This window comes from Leopardus geoffroyi, chromosome C1, assembly GCF_018350155.1.
Source record: "Leopardus geoffroyi isolate Oge1 chromosome C1, O.geoffroyi_Oge1_pat1.0, whole genome shotgun sequence".
NCBI lineage: Eukaryota > Metazoa > Chordata > Mammalia > Carnivora > Felidae > Leopardus > Leopardus geoffroyi.
The window spans coordinates 93,466,434-93,487,446 of record NC_059328.1 but is presented as its reverse complement, the minus strand read 5'-3'; the positions used below and the strand labels follow the sequence as shown (position 1 = coordinate 93,487,446).

The window sequence follows — 21,013 nt, the reverse complement described above, 5'->3', positions numbered from 1 at the left end:
TTTAATATTCCAGCTGTCAAAGATCTTACATCTGAATGCTAATACACTGAGACGGTGTATCCCAGCAGTGTTATTTGCTAATATTGGATTACTTCTGCTACCTTGTTGATTTCCACTAGCTTTCAGGAAGAGAACACGGGGTTAGCAGCAAACATACATAAGAGTCTTCTATTTGGCTGCTCAAACAGTCCTCTTATTTATCTTTTCCCTAGCCTTGTTTCAAAAGGACTTTCCAGTCTGTAATTTAGAGCTAGCTAGCTTTGCTCTTTATCCACCAACTGTAAATGAATATTCATGTTATTTCATATATATAGTTAGACCTCTGTCACAGGATTTTGTCTTTACTTTGAGGTAGCTTTCCATTTTCACTGAATAAATGCAGTAAAAAAAAAAATTAAACCAATGTTTGGAAACTTCAAGTGTTTTGTCTTAATTATGTATAAAGATTAAATACTCTGTATCAAAAGTGTAAGAATGTTCTTTGACTTAACAGTTCTCATACTAATTTTTTTTGGTGGACAGCACTGTAAGTCACATACAAAAGGTGCTTCTGATTTCTTGGCAAATAAAAAATGCCTCAGTCGTTTACTAGTGATTTTTTAAGGTTAAATCTGTCTACTGTTTGTGTTGATCTTTAACATCGGGTCCTATTCAGTTATCCCCCAAATGTTGGCCCAGGTTAGCTTCATCAGAACCACCTGAGAAATGTATTTAAAAATACATGTTCCCAAGACCCGTAGACTTAATTTAGTAGAGTTTAGCCAGGGAATCTGTATGTTAATCTTGCACATCAGGTATCTACTACCATATAACCTTCTTTATTATCTCTCACTCCTAAGAAGACTGGAGTTGAGCCAGGTATGTAAGCCTGACATAGTATCAGAAAAAACTGTCCTGTCCCGACTTGTTCTGGAGTATGTTCTCCTAGCAGAAGTAATTCATACAAGTTATGAGAAAATGGGGGTGGGGGGTTAAAACTTACACAAAGGTAAAGGAACACAGATCTTGACCATCCAGGAAGTTCATTCCTTGTACCTCACCTAATTCTTTTACTTCCTGCTAACTAGCTGCTAACAAGCTAACTAACTGCTAACAAGATCAACTTTTGATTTCAGGCCCCTAAGCAGCCTGGTTTTCTCTTGTGCTTAGACAGCCATAAAGCTATGTGGAGAGTTGTGGCTGGTCCAGGTCAGATCTCTGACTTCTACTGTGAAGCCTGGAGAATGAGCTGGCAGTACTAGCAAACTGAAATAACCTTGTTCTTAAAGTTAGTATAAGAGGAGCACTTGGGTGGCTCAGTCAGTTGAGCATTCAACTTCAGATCAGGTTGTGATCTCATGGTTTGTGGAGTCAAGTCCCACATCAGGTTCTGTGCGGACAGCTCAAAGCCTGGAGCTGTTCCAGGTTCTGTGTCCCCTCTCTCTCTGCCCCCTCCCCAACTCATGCGCATGCGTGCTCTCTCTCTCAAAAATAAACATTAAAAAAAAAAACTGAAGTCAGTATAAGATATGAAAGATTTCATAAGTGGTAAGAGTGAAGAAAATTAGTGCTGTTTTAGTTAAATTTAAATGAGTAAAGGACTGTGGTTTTTTTGAACATCTGGAAGGCGATGGGCACCTGGGTGGCTCAGTTGGTTAAGCGTCCTACTCTTGATTTTGGCTCAGATCCTGATCTCATGACTCACGAGATCGAGCCCTGCATTGGGCTCTGTGCTAACACGTGGAGCCTGCTTGGGTCTCTCTCTCTGCCCCTTACACACGCGCACACTCGCGCTCTCTCTCTCTCAAAATAAATAAACATTTGAACATCTGAAAGGGGTAAAAAAGATCAACCAAAGGGAGGTTTTTAATGGGAATGAAAGACTACCTTATATGTAACTGCCAATACAGCAACAAGCTGTGCAACGCAATTCTCCAGAGCTATGCTAAACAAATGTATAAATATATGAAACAACTAGTCAGGCTAGACAGCAATGTACAAAGAAAGAAAGTCACAGCTACAAACAGGACAGTGGCTAGGATATAAGAATATAAGGTGGGCAAATGAATTAGAGAAGAACCAGCAGTTATTTTTAAATGCTCTAAAATGTGTATATAATAAAACACAAATAGAACACATAAAAGAAGAAGAAACAAGGCAAGAAAATAGTTTTTAAAATTTGGTCCATCTATTCTTAGAATGCAGCACTTTATAAAAAATAACAATCTGTCATTGGAAACAATAATAAAATGACACACTGAACTAGAGACTTAGAATTTAAACTGTCCAAGATGAAATGTCATCCCAAGATCCGCTTATGAATAACTGTAAAAGTTTTTGGAATTTTCGTGCCAGGAGGTGAAATCTGCTGCAAGGCTGAGTTTGTAAGGTCGGGCAAGACTGGCCTTTAAGGAGACTATATCCTCTTTAAATAGAGCCTAATGAATGGCATTTCTACAGCCCAAGGTTTTAATCAGGTGAAGATGGAACAAAATAAACAGCAAAATAAAGCTATTGTTCCAGTCCTTCCTACTAGGGTCTATTTACTGTTCTTTATTCATTAAAATTTAATTTTCTTAGATGTGCTGGTTTCTCAGATGGTCCAAAGCCTGGCCACATGAATACTGAAATGCAATCCATCACAAACCTCCAGCATTCTCCACAGAAAAGACACAAGGCAACTTTTAGTTTCTTTGATTACAAATACCAATCCTTTTTTCTCCAGGCTAGTACACATGATGTTTCACCCCCACACTCTGGCTCTGCTATTAGAAAAGATCTTTTATTTCAAAACACAACAGTGATTTGCAAAGCTGATAAGAATCACCTTTTTAAAATGATAGATCACTAGGCCCACCAGCCAAGAGTCAATCTCTGAAATGGATCCAGGTGATTTTGACTTAAGGCGTATCTGAAAACCAATGACTTGAATTGTGTCCCTGTGTCCTCCAGGAATGTGCATTTAGACAAATTACTTGGGATGGTAGGGTAGGGGGTGATCTTCATGTAAATAAAGAAAAATGTAAATGGTATGGGGGCAAAAAAAATCAGAGAATTACTATTTTTTCATTAACAGAAAAGCTAAAAAATGAACATATCAGATAGACATATTCAAATGAAAATACAAGGTGCATTTCAAAGTAAAATTAACGCATTCAGATTATTTGTTATTTTGGATTATCATCAACACCATCCCATTAGCCCTGACTATAGAAAGACTACAGTTAAAACAATATTCCACGAGTTCTCATTTCCAGATGATTCTAGATCACAAAATACAATAAGGAAAAGATTATTCAAAATGAACAGGAACTATCAGTCCTATCTACATTGTGGGCATAAACTAATCACCAATCGAAGCTGATCATTTTCTTTCTTTTAGATGCAGTTTTCCCAGCCCTAAAGAAATTGTTTAGATAGTACCGTTATAGCATCTGCATAGTTATACTTTTCCAAAAAGAGTAAGAAAAAAAATTCCAATAAAGGCACTGAAGTGCTGTGGCTTGCTTTCTGAATTAGCTTTGCTGACCATCATTCCTTTTTCTTTTTTTTTTTAAACTAGTAAAAGGTCACATCAAAAGATGACATAGAATCCAATCTGAAAAGACTGGACCCCAAAGGCACTGCTCAAACTGCTGATTTGGAATGCTCACAATACATTCTCTTCATCTGCCTTCCCCCAAAGGCCCATTCAATATTTAAAGACATTTGCTGTACATTATACAAAAGGACCTACAGGCCAAGGTGAAAAAAGCTCTCCACAAAACCAAAATGTAAACCCGGAAAATGGATTATGACTGCATGTCACTGACACAGATATGACATAAGACCCTCAGTCAGGCCAAAATAAAACAATACTACTACACCAAAAGACTAGACCTTCAGGGAACCCTCTACCTAAACCCACTCTCAGACAAAGGCCAAAGCACATTCAGCAGGAACAAAAAGAAACAGAAGAAAATATTTCCAGAAAGGACTAATTACAAACAGGAACAAACCTGGACTCTTTACTCACCATTTTAATACTGCTGCCAACTATAACAGATTAAAATCTGTACATACAACATAGTGGAAAAAGTCCCAAAATGCAGGAGTTTCGGCAAAAGAAGGTACTGACTAAGGATTACTACAATTAACATTGCTACAATAAAAACAATGGCAAACAGGGATTTGGCACCACATTTACAAAGTAAAAGCATGCACTATTAATACACTTTAGATGTTTCCCAACAGAAAAGGCCATGGAAGATGGAAAACAAGGGGCATCTTTTACAGAACTCCCTATGACTGAGACAAACAAGCAAGAACCAAAGTGGTCAATTTAGTAGATATGTAGCAGCAAAGTCACGGTTTCTGTTTGGAATTTTGCAATTTGCATTTCTAATTGACAGCTGCCCTGGGTGTGTCCGTATCCAAGAAACTAACTTTACATCCTACATCAGCATTTACCTAGTAATTTGGTAATCAGCATAAACCAGGTTAACCTTAAACCATAAACTTAAACAAAAGTTAGAGAGTGAGAATCTTATTACAGAACTCTCCAATGTAATTACCACTTAAAAACCATGATGGTACTTTGAGCAGGAGAGTAACATAAATTTCATCCAAAAAAGCTATAGTCATAGCCCCAATAACCATAAAGAATTAAGTAATTACGGAAATACGATGTTCTGACCATACCAAAAGTTAAAAACAAAGAGCTCCTACTAAGAGGAGTATTTTCAAGATGATCTGGTCACATCATGTGCATAGTTAAGATTGTGTTTTAATAAAGATTCTCTTGCAAACAAAGAAATAAAATTTAGTAACATTATTCTCTTGATGAAAAAAAAACTTTAAAAATGAACTGGTGGTGGTTTGTTAAGAAGGAAAAAAAAGAGTAAGCTACATATTAAAGTTCTGGAATGCAGCACCTCAACTTCACATCGGCCCTAAACATTTGAGATTATGAAATCCAAGTGATGTCTTGATGATCGAATCATACTTTATACAGTCGTTCCAATTCCAATGTCTGACTTTAGCATCTCATGTCAATTAAGAGTTCCCTAATACAGAAGATTGTGCTAAAGAGTGCTAAGATTCTGCATGCTGCTGCCATTCCCTGGTCCCGTTCATGCTTGCAGCTGCCCAATGAGACAGCAAAAGAAGTCTGGTCTCAACACTCCACACTGTAATAACTAGAAAAGAAGAACATTCTTAATTAGAATAGTTTACAAAGTCCAGAGACATCACTAGAGCACTATAACTAAATTGTCTGAAGTTTTACCTTTCATTAATCTCCAACCCTCTTCAGTAAAGTCCACATTCCTTTAAGTTGTTTTTAATGATGACATCTGTAACAGCATCAAAAACAAACTGCACATTCTTGGTGTCTGTGGCACAGGTGAAGTGAGTATAGATCTCCTTGGTGTCTTTTCTTCTGTTCAGATCTTCAAACTGGCACTGAATATAAGCAGCTGCTTCTTCATATGTATTGGAACCTGAAGCAGACACTCAATATTCTCAGTTTAAATTATAATGGCTGCCTGAACTCAACTAAGTCAGGCCATCCCCACTGACTGATGAAGAGAGGGAATAACCCAAATGAATATAGACAGATTTCTTTAATTCTATAATCATTAGGCTTTCTTGAGAGCAGACTTTAAGTAAAACAAAATCATCACATGAAAAGATCTAAGGAAACGAGCCTTTTCCTTTTTCCCCTTTCATTTAGACTTTTCAGCTAAAAAACCAAAAATGTATAAAAGGAAACTAGGGAAGTAGGAAGATGCGTTGCTAGGACACAACTGTTGAAAAGGTCAGAGAGCCTGTGCTCCTTGGAGTGATCTTGACATAAACAATTCAAAAGAGTTAGTCATGCTTCTTTTCAAAATCATACCAGTTTTAAGGAAGCTTAGCTTCAGAGCCTTATGGCAATAATTTAATGAAAGGTAAACTAGTACATGTGAAAGGGAAAGGGGCCTGAATTATGCCCTTTAAAATGTGTTTCTGTGGCATATAAATTATTAACTTATCTCAATTAAGCTGTCATTCTTTAAAGGGGAGGGGGCTCAAAAGAAAACCTTATTTTCAACTCTTAACACTTACCCACACGCTTCTACACCATCTTAACTGCCTGTGAGCCTTTAGAATTGCCCTAGAAACTGACCGGAAAAACTCAACAACAAAAACACAATACTTTATTCTTGTAAACCAGAGGCTGTTTTCCACAAATAACATTTGTGAAATTAAGTGACGTTAGACACAGCAACAAATACCAACAAGAAAGCAATGTTATTTAAACAGAATATTTAAAGAAATAAAGGAAGACAGCTTGGTAGGTGCTTGAAATAGGTTTCATGAGATCTGTAGGACTTCTGTATATTAAAGGAGAGAGGGGGACTGAAAAGCGAATTCTGGCTGGTAGAACAGATACTGACACTTGGGAAATGAGGACCGTGAGACTTCTTAAGAAGAACGAAGCCAGTGCAAGACAGGCTTACAAGTTCACCAAAAAAAAAAAAAAAAAAAAAAAAAAAAAAAGCTATGATATTGAGGGCTCTTTGCTATGTGGGAGATTTTCAGGTAGAACACTGTCAATCCTTCGACTTAAGATTTCTCTCCACCTTAAAACCTGGCTACTTTTCTACTCACCTCTCTCCTGATTCTGACTACATTTGCAAATTCCCAGAGAAAAGAAAGGCCAGGGGGCTTACGCTATATCTCAACTTTTTAGCCCACCACCTCACTTAAAAAGTTACCTGTATCTCCACTTATTTATACCTTTGGTCTTAGAGAGGTCTCCCTTGTGGTTCAAAATTTAACTGCTCTACCAAGACTTTTAAGTTGAGGTGAAATTTACATAACATACAAGTGCACAATACAGTGGCATAATGTATTCACAATGTTATGCAACCACCTTCTCTCTCTAGTTTCAAAATGTCTTCACCAACCCAGAAAAACAACCCATTCCCAATAAGTAATCATTCCTCATTCTCCCCACAGTACCTCCCCCCATCTCCTGGTAACCACCAACCAATCTGCTGTCTCTATGGATTTGTCTATTTGGGGAATATCACATGAAACAATCACACATATGTGACCTGTTGTGTTTGGTTCCTTTCACTTGGCATAATGTTTATGAGGTTCGTATAAGTTGTAGCATGTATCAGTACTTCATTCCTTTTTATGGCTGAATAATAATAATAATAATAATTCCATTGTATGGAATTCCTTGATTCCTTCCTTTCCCACCTGCTTACAAATCTTGCTCCATCAATTACATCCAATTTTTACAACTTCTCTTCTGCTATAAAATCTTACCTCCAAGCTTATGAACATTGTTAAATCTTTCCTTCCCCTGTAATCCAAGTTATAGTAGGCTATACCTATCTTCATTTCTCCACTTCCCACTCAGTAACTCACTGTCCTGGCTCTACTCTTACTGACACTGCTCTCAGTAACACTCACGATCTCCTGGACCGCTAACTCCAGAGGCCATTTTTCAATGCGTATCTTACTTTGTACACAACATTGCTGACCACCCCTCACTCACTTCTTAAACTCCTAGCTTTTGATACCTTGGCTCTCCTGGTTCTCGTATTTATACCTAATACAAACCTTTCTTTCTCTCCTGCCAAAAAAGTCTGAAATTCTCATTCTATCCATGGTCCTTTTCTGTTTTCATTCTATATCATCACCCCATGTCATCTGATCCATTTCCATGCTGTATTTATACATGATCTCAAATCAATATATCTAACCCTCAATCTCTCCCAAAACTCCAAGGCCACATATACACCTGTCTATTAGATACCCCCATCTGGATGTTCTTCAGATACTTCAAAATCAATATTCCTAAATATCAATTAGAGACCACAGCACCAGCAGCCAATCAAGACAGAACTCTGGGAGTACCTTTGACTCTTCTGGCTGCTTTACCTTAGCTACCCTCTTCACTTTATTACAGAAAGCATTTACAGTGTCTGCTCAGCTAAAAAAAAAAGTTCTCCTTCCCTGAAAATATCCAATTCTGATCTAAAGCTTATAGTGGTGCAGCCCTGGCATTTGTGTTTGCATCCCTGACATTAACTGGGCTAAGTATTTTTACCTGGCTTGACCTTGGCCAGAATCTGTCCCCTAGGAATTTGAACATGGGGCCAACCATTATCAGTTTAGCCTGGTCTTTTATTTAAAAAAAAAAAAAAATTGTTTTTAAGATTTTATTTCTAAGTAATCTCTCCACCCAACATGGGGTCAAACTTACAACCCTGAGATCAAAAGTCACATGCTCTACCAAATGAGCCAGCCGTGTGCCCGAGCCTTACCTTTTAAATGCAGGAGAAAAGGGTGCCTAGGTAGTAGTTCAGATGGTTAAGTGCCCGACTCCTGAAATTGGCTCAGGTCATGATCTTATGGTGGTGGTGGGATCAAGCCCCATGTCGGCTCCACGCTGACCATGGATCCTGCTTGGTATTCCCTCTCTCTTTCTGTGTGTCTCTCTCTCTCAAAATAAACATACATACATACATACATACATACATACATACATACATACATACATACCTAACTGCAGGAGAAAGACCATGGCAGGGCCATCTTATATCACATAAACTGAGTAGCACAGAAAGTTGGTAAGCAGAGAAAAATAAAGAAGATACACAGAAGGAGTGAAGAGATGGGGAAAGAAGTACTTCCAGGATCCCTGACACTTTTCTATTTCCTAGTTCTAAATGCATTCTTAAGATACGTCTGCATTCTTGCCCTTGGCTTCTATGATATATCCCTGTATCTTCACCTGAAGTTTTTATTTGCATCCTAAGTGACTCCTTACTAATTCAACTCCCCTACTATCCATCTTTATTGCCATTTATTATATCATCTTTCTTTTCTTTTTCATATTTTTTATGCTTTATTCTTTTTAAATTAAAAAAATTTTTTTAATGTTTACTTTTGAGAGACAGAGTGAGAGTGGGGAGGGGCAGAGAGAGAGGGAGACACAGAACCCAAAGTAGGCTCCAGGCTCTGAGCTGTCAGCACAGAGCCCGATGTGGGGCTCAAACCCACGAACTGTGAGATCATGACCTGAGCCGAAGTCAGATGCTTAACCAACTGAGCCATCCAGGCTCCCCTGTATCATCTTTCTAAAGCAGTTTCTCCTACATTATGTATCCGAATCAAAATCCTTGGACAGCTTGCCCCTATCTCAGTATGAAATACAAAGCCCTCCGTGAGCATCCCACCCATCACTTCAACAACTCCCTCCCACCACTTTAAGCTCTGACAATACCAAATTCCTTCTAGGTTCCAAAATGTATCATGTCTTTTTTTTTTTTTTTTTTTTAAACCTCCATATTTTCCTACAGGTTATTCCTTCCTCCTAAAATACTTTTATTCCTCAGTCTACCTCGTCATTTCTAATTCATCCTCTCGTTCTTTCACTCCAAGTGTCATTTCCTCTGGCAAAAAGAGGACACTGAACCCACAGCAGTAACCATGTTTTCTGTTAATGAGCATTTCATACTATAATGAAATTCTTTATGTGTGCCCCTCTCTCTACAACTACTGTGTCTTGAGTGCAATGACTGCATCTTCTCGTATTTTTTTAACATACTTACACCAAATTTTGATTTTTATTTTTCTCTATTTTCCTTAAACAGTGAGGAAGACAGAAATATAAAATAAACACAGTAAACTCAATTATGTCAGGAATAGCACTTTAGACTTAACTGGTCTTAATCACATGCTTAATGTTAATACCACTACCAGTGAACACTCTCCATAAGGTTATACATGCATTGTTTAAAATAAAAAGGCAGGTATAGGAATGCCACTGAAGTGTGAACAAAATCGTTCATGATCTCTTACCCGTGTATTCTGGATAACAGATAGTTAATGGACTCCTCTTTATTTTTTCCTCAAAAAGATCTTTCTTGTTGAGGAAGAGAATGATTGAAGTGTCTGTAAACCATTTGTTGTTACAAATGCTGTCAAACAGTTTCATGCTTTCATGCATTCGGTTCTGAGGGGGGAAAAAAAGGATGTCAGTAACAGAAAGCAAAAGTGGATTAACTGTTCATGAAAAAACAGACCAACAAGTTTTAAAAGCACTGAATGGCATTCATGGAAATAAACCAGAGACTGACAACTCAAAAGTTAATCCAGTCCTCATTTTTGTAATTCTTGGAGGTTGGGAGATGGGAAGAAGAATGGCTACCAAGAGCACTTAATCCTGCCCACATACTCAGTGTGCTGTCATATCTCTTAAGAATTAATAGAGCATGGATCAGTATTTTAAAATTCTAAACCCACTGACAGGGAAAAAAATTAAGGAATCAAGTTTTGGTCCAACGAGCAAATGTATGCACTGAATCTTCCTAAGTTATTTTCCATTTCCTGGCTGCATTAGACTGCCTTTTTACCAGAAGACCCAACATACCATCTCCTCATCCTCAGCCAGAACAAGGTCATAATCACTGAGGGCCACACAGAAGATAATTGCTGTCACTCCCTCAAAACAGTGAATCCACTTTTTGCGTTCTGATCTCTGGCCACCTACATCAAACATCCTGAAGTAAAGGGAAAGAAAGCACAAATTCAGCAAGGTCACAAACACACCTCTCCCTAAACTGAAATGGTTAGGGAACCTCCCACTATTGCGTGTGGAACACCCCATTTATAACAGAAAAGACAAACAAGCAGCAGATAAAATGTAGTCAAACTAATAATCCATGGTCAAAAGAGAATAACATGAGCAAATAAAATCTAGGGATAATCAAAATTCTCATTGTAAATAACTAGCTGAGCCTTCTCTATCAAAGCTTCTATCAGATGAAATTATATCTCAAAAATCAGCAGAATAAGCACTGAAATGGATTAAAGGAAGACGGGGAAAAAAAAGACAGGAAAAATGAAGAGCTGAATAATATAACTTAAGATAACAGCAAGAATAACTAATATTTACCATTTACCATGGTGCCAGATACAATCCTAAACATCTTACGTACATTAACTCATTTGACCCTCACAACACTCCTGTAAGTACAATTATTATCTCCAGTGCACAGATATGTTAAGTAATTTGCCCAAGGGCACACTACTAACAAATGGGGACTGGGGCTCTGAACCCAGGCACTCTAACTCCAGCGCCCTGGCTCTTACCCACACCACCACTCTACCTCTCGAAATGGTTTACTCTTTAGTTAAAGAGAACACTGAAAAACTAGAAATCTCCAACTTGCATTCTGCTTCCAAAATGTTTGTTTCCCTTACTTTGTAAAAAAAAAATTCTTCCTTTTTTAAAGCTGAAGTTTAAAGCTGAGGTTTTTTAAAGCTGAGGTTCCTTATTTTAAGGAAAAAATATTTTAGAGATTAATTATGGAGAAGGTAAATTGTATTTCAGGGTAGGACTCTAAGAACCCAATATCTAAAAACCAAACTTATTTAGCCAGTGTCTCCGAACTCTTAGGTCTCATCTAAAGCTAACTCAGCTGTTGACAAACTTTATGTTCCACTCCAGATGAGTTTCAGTCCATCACTCCCTTTTGGGGGGCTTACTTAATATCCTGGCTCAACTGCTGTACTTCTGTCAACAGCATCCTCATCTACTTCCTACAGTAAGGGGAACACCTGCAGTGCTTTGTCTGTTAGCTGGTACCAGTGTCTGAGGAGGTATGCAGGTAGGTTTAGTATGTCAAGATCGACAGTGGTGACGAGGGGTCTATTTCCAAAGAATTTTCCCCGAGAAATTGAGAGAAATAAGACGTCACTGAGTAATTTCTCAATGTACGTTTGAAAAGAACAATCATATTATCTCTTCATGACTCAGCCTTTTCTTTTGGTTGATTTAGCACCTTTTTTTGTTCGTTCGTTTGTTTTTCCAGCCTTTGGTCATGACAACTGGAATGATACAATCACAAGCTGGCTTTGATACAGGGTCATATGATAGGTTTGAGGAAAGCGGACATCATATATATCACCATAAAAGTCTCTCAAGGGGAGACACACACTGGTACACCAATAATTTCAGCTTACCCCTTCATTTTCTTCTACAAAGTCCATGAAACTGGAAGAATATTAAGATGTCCCCAAGGTGGGCTTTTAGCACATATTAACATTTACAATATAATTTACTAACAGATGAACATTTTATAAACATTACCTCATAACTGAGAGGCAAGTAAGCAATTACACAATGCCTTGCATATAGCAGATGCTCAATAAATGTTTGAATGAATGGATAGTGGTTTTGCCTAGAGAGAAGAGGAAAAGGAAGAAGTGATAGTACTTCATAGCAAGATATCTACATGCCAACAATTAAGTGGGTACAGCACCTTAACGAAGCCTGGCTACTGATCCTGACATAAGAAGACCAACAGGATTTACCCAACTAAAGATCAATCCATGACATCAACAAGAATGTTTCCCGCACTAAATAAGGTTCACCGCATTTAATTATAAATGGATTACTAATCTTACTGTACACAAAAGGCATCTCATTCTTATGACTTCTTATGGGTGATAGATAAATCCATATGGTCTTTGCTACTCTAGTTAGATAAATTCATCAGTGCTAAAGAGAAGTAGCTCTCCTATTCTACCAATATTCAGCTGAACTACTATTTTTTTGCACCATGTTTCAAACCTGTTTTGGTTTATTAAAATTTCAAGACCTCCACTGGAATCTAGTAATACCTAAACTCCGTGTGGATTTCACAAATCCTGCGAAGCAAGTATTTTCAGAGAGAAAAAAACTGAGAAGCTCCTAGCTAGAAGTTACATTTGCGTTTGACACTGCTGAGTATCACAGGCTACATACAAGCATAATGAAGCAACTGGAAAGAACATCATATATTGAAGGGGAAAAGCTTACTCCTAATCTCAAAGGTCACAAAAGCAGAAAGTGGGAACCAAAAAGACAGTTCTAATATTTACAAAAGACCATTAACACACAGATAAGCTGAAGCCTATTTTAGAATAACTAATGCTAATAAGAAAGTCCTTTGTATTCATATTCTAGAATTCTCTCTAAAACAACCACTTTTTCTATATCATCATACTTCCCCAAAATACCTCTATCTCCAGATTGATTTTCCATTCTATACTACATTAAAAACTCAGTTGTGCATGATACTGTGCACAATGCAGTCCAAGAGCCATGACAGTATCAGCTCCATTCCATTAAACTTAAAGTGAAATGCACTCCAGTAAGGAAGGATTGACATGGGTGAGTAAAGCATTTCTATTTTAATATCAAAATGGCAGAACAAAGCCACACGACTAAGCCAAAAAACTAGTTTTCTAGCCTTAGTATTGTTGTTACCTTTCTAAACGACAAACGTTCAATACCTGTTTTGATGATTCCAACAAAAAAGCAGCTGAAAAGAATAAAAATAAAATAAACCGATAACCATACGATTACTTTTATTGATATTTACAATTTAATTTTGAATTTAAATTCCTCCAAATGGACAAAAATATTTGATGTTATCTGGACAAAGAAGAAAGGTTTGGGCCCCCATTCAGTTAAAACATTCAAATACTGGCTGACGAACATGACGGTAGGTTTTTAAACCAAAGAATATTGCCTAGAGAAATTTTACCCTGATTAAGAGATTGACTAAAGGAAAGATATCTGTCTTTGGCACATCTAGCAAAAGGCGAATTGAGGACTTACTTGAAGTATAGGTCTTTGAAGGTGAAGTGCGTTTCCACGATGCCTGTGGTCTTCACTCTGGTCCGCAGGACATCTTGCTGCGTTGGAATGTAGTTGGTTTGGGATATTCTATCCAAATCATTTAGGTAACTAAATAAAAAATACATTTATTTTTACCTGGTGAAGCCAACCACGTGCATAGCAAGTCAACAGACTAAACTATAAACTCGTTCCTTACCAAAAGTAGATTCTGAACTTGTCACTAAAGTGGCAGAACAAAATCAGACCTGCAGCATCACAGAAATCATCATGAGAAAAAGCATGAACCTAGCACAGAACAATTAAAGTTCTATACATACCACACAAAAGTGGTTTTAATTCTACCAAAACTAAACTATGAGGGCCAATTAAAAACAAATATCGAGATGTTATTCTTTTTTTTTTTTTTTTTTTAATTTTTTTTTTAGTGTTTATTTATTTTGAGACAGAGAGAGAGAGCAAATGGGGCAGGGGCAGAGAGAGAAGGAGACACAGAATCTGCAGCAGGCTCCAGGCTCTGAGGTGTCAGCACAGAGCCTGATGCGGGGCTTGAACTCACAGAGCCGTGAGATCACGACCTGAGCCGAGGTCGGACACCCAACCGACTGAGCCACCCAGGCGCCCCAATGTTATTCTTTTTTTTTTTTTTTTTAACGTTTATTTATTTTTGGGACAGAGAGAGACAAAGCATGAACGGGGGAGGGGCAGAGAGAGAGGGAGACACAGAATCGGAGACAGGCTCCAGGCTCTGAGCCATCAGTCCAGAGCCCGACGTGGGGCTCGAACTCACGGACCGCGAGATCGTGACCTGGCTGAAGTCGGACACTTAACCGACTGCGCCACCCAGGCGCCCCGCGATGTTATTCTTATTAAAGAAAGATTCCTGAAATTTAATGCTAAATACTGAATCAACTGCGCATTGCACAGCACGAAAACAAAACCAAAACAAAAGCCCTCAGACATTTACAGTTAATGGGTCATTTGTAGGCTCTGATGTTTGATAGGACATTAGAGAATGGTGTCTACATTACTAAAATTAAAATGAGAACTATTTTCCATTTTTCCATATTTCCTGTTTTCATTCATGAAATGGAAAACTTGTGGTTTTCTTAAAAATCTAAGTCCAAAAACAAATTGTAAGTATTCAGTGAAATAATTAAAAGACTGCTTCAAAGCTAAATTAAAATTCTGGTAATTTCAGGGTTTCTAAAGATTTTTTGGCTAGGGGCGCCTGGGTGGCTCAGTTGGTTAAGCATCCGACTTCAGCTCAGGTCATGATCTCACACATGGCTCGTGAGTTCAAGCCCCACATCAGGCTTGCTGCTGTCAGCACAGAGCCTGGAGCCTGCTTGGAATTCTCTCTTCCTCTCTCTCTGCCCCTCCCCAGTTCGCACACTGTCTCTCTGTCTCTCAAATAAAAATAAACGTTGAAAAACATTTTAAGATTTTTTTAGCTAGAAAACTGAAGAACAGGTGGCACCATTATAAGTGAATCATTAACGAGCTTCTATAAAACTAAGTACTACTATTAATGTTAAGGAATCAGTCAAGCCTCAACCAAAACTCAGGGGGAAAAGAACTCTATAAATCACATGTTCTCTGGTGTAGTTAGACGATTCAGAGCTCAATGAAGTATGATTTTTTTTTAAAAAAAGGTAATAATTACAATCTACCTTTCATGACTATTGGGAGAATTATTTAAACTACCAACATTTGCAACTAAAACATATTAAAAGATCCTTGTTTTTATTTATTTTTATTTTTTTTTTTTTTAATTTTTTTTTTTTTTCCAACGTTTATTTATTTTTGGGACAGAGAGAGACAGAGCATGAACGGGGGAGGGGCAGAGAGAGAGGGAGACACAGAATCGGAAACAGGCTCCAGGCTCTGAGCCATCAGCCCAGAGCCCGACGCGGGGCTCGAACTCACGGACCGCGAGATCGTGACCTGGCTGAAGTCGGACGCTTAACCGACTGCGCCACCCAGGCGCCCCGAAAGATCCTTGTTTTTAAAGTTAAGTTTTCATTTAAATAATAACTAAGTTTTTCAAATATAATTTAACTTCTTTCAGGGTGCCTGGGTGGCTCAGTCAGTTAAGGGTCCAACTTCAGCTCAGGTCATGATCTCAGTTTGTGGGTTCGAGCCCGGTGTCAGGCTCTGGGCTGACAGCTCACAGCCTGGAGCCTGCTTCGGATTCTGTGTCTCCCTCTCTCTCTGTCCCTCCCCAACTCACACTCTGTGTCTCTCTCATTTTCTCAAAAATAAACACTAAAAAATTTTTAATTTAACTTCTTTCTAGAACAAATTAGAAGAATATGAAAATAGATTATTGAAGAAAATACCTTAATGCTCAGAAGTGCCTTCAATTAATACAGAAATGCATACAGGTACCAAGAACCCACCAAGCCCCCAAAAGGCACGTTCAAAAAATACATTCTGGATACAGGTCGTATAAATAAACGTATTGTAAAAGAAGCAAAATAGGATAGCATGTAATAGCCTAGCACAAGTATCAATTACAAATTCTCTAAATATGTAACATTTAAGAGAATTTCCTTGACAAATAGACGCTTTGACTTCCTTCCAAGACTCAACATTCTCTTTCTGTACAAAGTCTACTATTGTGATCTGGCAAAAGATTTATAAGTGATGACTAGTACCAGAGAAATCCATAGTGCAGCCCAGTCACAGAGCTGGGTGCATAAAAAGGGATATCACTACTCTAATTTCCCTCACTAGCTGGCAAAGTCCTTATGCAGAGGGAACTTAAACTGCATTGGAAGAGATCCCAGATCCAGCTGCAAAAGATTTCTCTATTTCATTTACTTATTACAAACTACCATGGAGTTACTTTTCATCGTGCCAATTCTCCCATTTACATTTCAAGAGGAAACATTTTTCTCCAAGTCATACAAAATGACCACGGGCTATATAGCCCTAAACTGAAACCATCTTTACAAGGGATACTATAGACTTCTAAGAGTGTCTGTTACTTAAATGTTTCCTTATGGACAATGAACTTTGTTAGGGTCACCAAATTATTTTCTGTTATAGTTTCACAGGGAAAAATTACTTACTATGAAGCAGAATCATTAAGCTGATACTCCCTGGATCTGCTGAAGCAAGCTTGCACCCCACCATCTCGCCATAACCGTTTAATCACTCCTGCTAGTTCTGGAGTCATGACTCCTTCTTCAGCACTGCCAGCCAAAACAAATAATTGCCGGGCATCATCCTGAAAAAAGCAATTAAGAAAGAGAGACAAATGATTCTCCATTTCTTAAAGATCTGACAAGAGTCTCTGTAAAACACACACATACACAGGGCTGTTTGGGTGGCCCAGCGGTTAAGCGTCTGATTCAGCTCAGGTCATGATCTCATGGTCTGTGAGTTCAAGCCCTCTTCAGATCCTCTGTCTCCCTCTCTCTCTGCCCCTTACCTGCTTGCTCACTCTTTCTCAAAAATACACACACACACACACACACACACACACACACACACACACACACACACACACACACTGTATGTTACGTTATTTTAAGAGAGGTATTAAAGAGACCTTTCCAGGCAGGGCAGTCTGAGAGAATTTACAATGAAGTCATTCCCCCTATTCACTCCACTATAGTTAGAGGTGCAGAGCTAAGCTGAGGAATTATTTCAGTCCCTCTACCACATACCACCATCCCCTGAAAAGATCTCTTCTGACTACCCTACAAATCACCCTGGTTAATCATGATTTTTAACAGAAAAAACTGGTCTGTGAGATGGGTACATAGAACATATTCCCATTCTGTTAAAGAAAGCCTACAATAAAAACAGAAATGAATAAACTAACACGTAAGAGGTAAAGTCTAAACACGTCAGAGCAAGTAAAACATTAATTGCATTTAAGGAAAAAGTGTTCTCTTCCCCTCCGGCTCAGAGAGAAGAACAGGAAGAAGAGGAAATTGAGATAGCTAAGAAGTCTGGAAGCCTAGTGGGGGAAATAAATCCCTCAGAGAAAAATTCAGTTTCTAGATTCCCCAAGGAGTAATAATCCTCTGAGAGAAAGGGAAAAAAAAATAAAGAGGAAAAAAAAAGTTACAAAGAGATCTGATCAAAACTCATGAGTCAAAGACAGAGCTTTGTAAGTGGTTATAATTTTTAAACCTGAAACATGTGAGCCGTAGAGAAGACAGAAAAGGGCTATGAGAACTCTTGATTGTTTTGCTTTATTCTACCCACCCTTACTTGTTTAAAACTCAACTAAGTTTAACACTAAACTAAGGTCTCAATCTTTAAAAAAAAAAAAAAAAAAAAAGATTAAAAAGAAGAATTTGTGGAGTGCCTGGCTGGCTCCATCAGTAGACCATGCAACTCTTGATCTCGGGGTTATGAGTTCAAGCCCCATATTGAGTGTAGAGTACTTAAGAAATAAAATTAAATCTTAAATAAATAAACCCAGGTCTCATGGGATGCTTTTCCCACCTCAAATCTCACATTTATCTTCCTCAAGAGATTTCCAAATAACTATTAAAATCAGATACTAAAGAACACATATACTGGTTAAAGAAAAAATAAAGGGGGAAGAGGAGCAATCAATTGTATCAATAAGTAGTCATTATGAAAATAAACTAGCAAGCAAAAAAGCATTTCAGACCACAGGTGAAATCACAACCCCAAACTCCTAAGACCTCTGTGTTCCCAAAACTCATGCACCCACCTAAGCAAAACAAAACAAAACTAACCATGGGGTCTTCAGCCTTAAAAACTTTTGTCAAGTAACTGCCCTCCTAAGATGCTTTCCTGCATTCTTTCAAGTAATACTTTAGGCCCATCCCTAAGAAACTTCATCTAACATGTATATTCCCCTCCTCTCTTTTCAAAGATAAAAATTTTATTTTTTTTTTAGGTTGATTGATTTCTTTTTGAGAGAGAGAGAGCGAGCGAGCAGGGGAGGGGCAGAGAGAGGAGAGAGAGAATCCCAAGCAGGCCCTGTGCTATCAGATAAATAAAGGCACCCCATTTATTTAAAATTTTTATCTTTGGGGAGCCTGGGTGGCTCAGTCAGTTAAGCGTCCAACTCTTGATTTCCACTCAGGTCAGGATCTCATGGTTCATGAGTTCAAGCCCCATTAGCCTGCTTGGGATTCTCTCCGTCTCTCTCTCTCTCTCTGTCTCCCTCTCTCCCTCCCTCCCTCTCTCTCTCTCTCCCCCTCCCCCTCCCCTGCTTGTGCTCTCTCTGTCTCAAAATAAACTTAGGAAAAAAAATTTAAATAAAGAAACAAATGACTGAGGGAAGTTGAAAAAGTACACTGATTGGCAAACATAATACTGAGCATGTCCTTCTACGTATATATAGTATTGTGCTTTATTTAACATGTGAAGACTTTATAGTCTATTCTGAAATTTGAACTATACTCATGCAGGTATTCAAAAACATCAATAAGCATTACTTTTTTTTTTTTTTTTCAACGTTTATTTATTTTTGGGACAGAGAGAGACAGAGCATGAATGGGGGAGGGGCAGAGAGAGAGGGAGACACAGAATCGGAAACAAGCTCCAGGCTCTGAGCCATCAGCCCAGAGCCTGACGCGGGGCTCGAACTCACGGACCGCGAGATCGTGACCTGGCTGAAGTCAGACGCTTAACCGACTGCGCCACCCAGGTGCCCCAGCATTACTTTGTTTTAAAATACTACAATTCTAGCTTTAGAAACTTTATTAACAGAGAGAGAGCGAGCACTATAGCTACATATTTTTGCTGTCCTGACTTTGTAAACACTGCTTTAAGAAGCAACACTTTTTCCTTACCACTTAATCTCTTCCACTGACCTATTCTTGCTTCCCCACAATAAACCCTCTTTACAGGCCTTTAAGGAGACCTCTCTTGGGGCACCTGGGTGGCTCAGTCGGTTGGGCATCCAACTTCAGCTCGGGTCATGATCTCACAGCTCCTGAGTTCGAGCCCCACATCAGGTTCTCTGCTGTCAGCATGTAGCCCACTTTGGTTCCTGTCTCCCTCTCTGCTCCTCCCCAGCTCAGGCTTTCTATCTCAAAAATAAATAAAAAGATCAAAAAAAAATTTTTTTTAAAAGAGGCCTCTCTTTACAATGAACTTCATATCTCTACCCTTAAGCAGATATGAAAAAGCAACCTACCCGTCATCCAGCTCTATTCTTGTCCATTCACTCTCTAACCAACCAAAGAAACTGGACAAGGATAAGTGAGAAATTATAAATATAAACCTTTACATATGGAAGAAAAAGAGAAGCTTCAAAAAAATTATGTAGGGTTGTAGATTAGGATGGGTGGATGCTGGAAAGCTAGGTGATTCAGGAAACCTTAACAGGCATTAAGATGTCGACTACGTCTGGTGACACAGGAGTGTTAGGACTAAAAGATTAATGACACAGATCTGACAAAGGAAAGAAATGAAAGGAGGTCATTTAAACTATGGTCTGAATGTCTGTGTCCCTCCAAAATTCATGTGTTGAAAACTTAACGCCCAATGTCATAGTATTAGGAGTTGGGGCCTTTGGGAGGTACCTCGGTCATGAGGGTGAAGGCCCCACGAATGGGATTAGTGTCCTTATGAAAGGGATGCCAAGGAGTTTCCTTCTCCTGCCATGTGAGGACACAGTGAAAAGTCTGCAACTGAAGAGGGCCCTCACCTGACCACGCTGGCACTCTGATCTCACACCTCCAGCCTCCAGAAGTGTGTGTGATAAATATCTGTTGTCTATAAGCTACTCAGTCTGTATTTTGTTACAGCAGCGCAATTGGACTAAGACAGAAATCATCAACTGTATCTGGTGACAAAGCAGTGTGAGGACACAAACATTAATAACAGCTAATTTGACAATGGAAAGAAAAGAAAGGAGGAGGGATGATTAAGAGATATAAAGGACAGATGGTGATAGATAAAGGAAGAAACAAAGAGAAGGAGTAAATAACTGAGATGTGTAAAAGCCAACAAAGAGAGGGAAGGGACTAAATACAGTAGTACTGACCAGTTATCGGATATGGCAAACATGACAGAGATGGAGAGTTAGGTGACAGGAAGGGATGAGAAAAGGGAGGGAAAAAATAAGAACACTGGGGAGAGCTGGGGGGAAGAGGAAAGAAAGTAAAAGAAATGAAAAGCAGGAGGTAGAGAAGGGATGGAAAGATGTAAGACAAAACTGCTTTGTTTACTCTTGCATTCACTAGCATAATTTCCCCTCTCAGATGCCTAGAGAAACAAAGTCTTCAATTTTTGTGATATGGCACCTTTTTACAAAACATAAAAGTCATGCCTCACACATTTCCTCATCCCCTCTTTTGCTACTCTTGTCTCCAATCATTTTACAACCTTTTCCCTGGCTCCTCTTCCCTTACTCCA

The 21,013-nt window shown here is 38.6% G+C and overlaps 1 protein-coding gene across 1 annotated transcript in view; it reads right to left on the bottom strand.

The window, feature by feature from the left end:
• Positions 1-3,980: 3,980 nt before the first annotated feature.
• The window catches only part of GNAI3 (G protein subunit alpha i3), a 39,140-nt gene continuing 22,107 nt past the window's right edge, over positions 3,981-21,013 (bottom strand). The window contains exons 4-9 of the mRNA XM_045478569.1: positions 16,729-16,886; positions 13,634-13,762; positions 10,397-10,526; positions 9,826-9,979; positions 5,246-5,459; positions 3,981-5,156 (exon numbers count right to left, since the gene is read on the bottom strand). Of these exons, the coding sequence (XP_045334525.1) occupies positions 5,269-5,459; positions 9,826-9,979; positions 10,397-10,526; positions 13,634-13,762; positions 16,729-16,886 (762 nt within the window). The 3' untranslated portion in view covers positions 3,981-5,156; positions 5,246-5,268. The remainder of the gene's footprint in view (positions 5,157-5,245; positions 5,460-9,825; positions 9,980-10,396; positions 10,527-13,633; positions 13,763-16,728; positions 16,887-21,013) is intronic.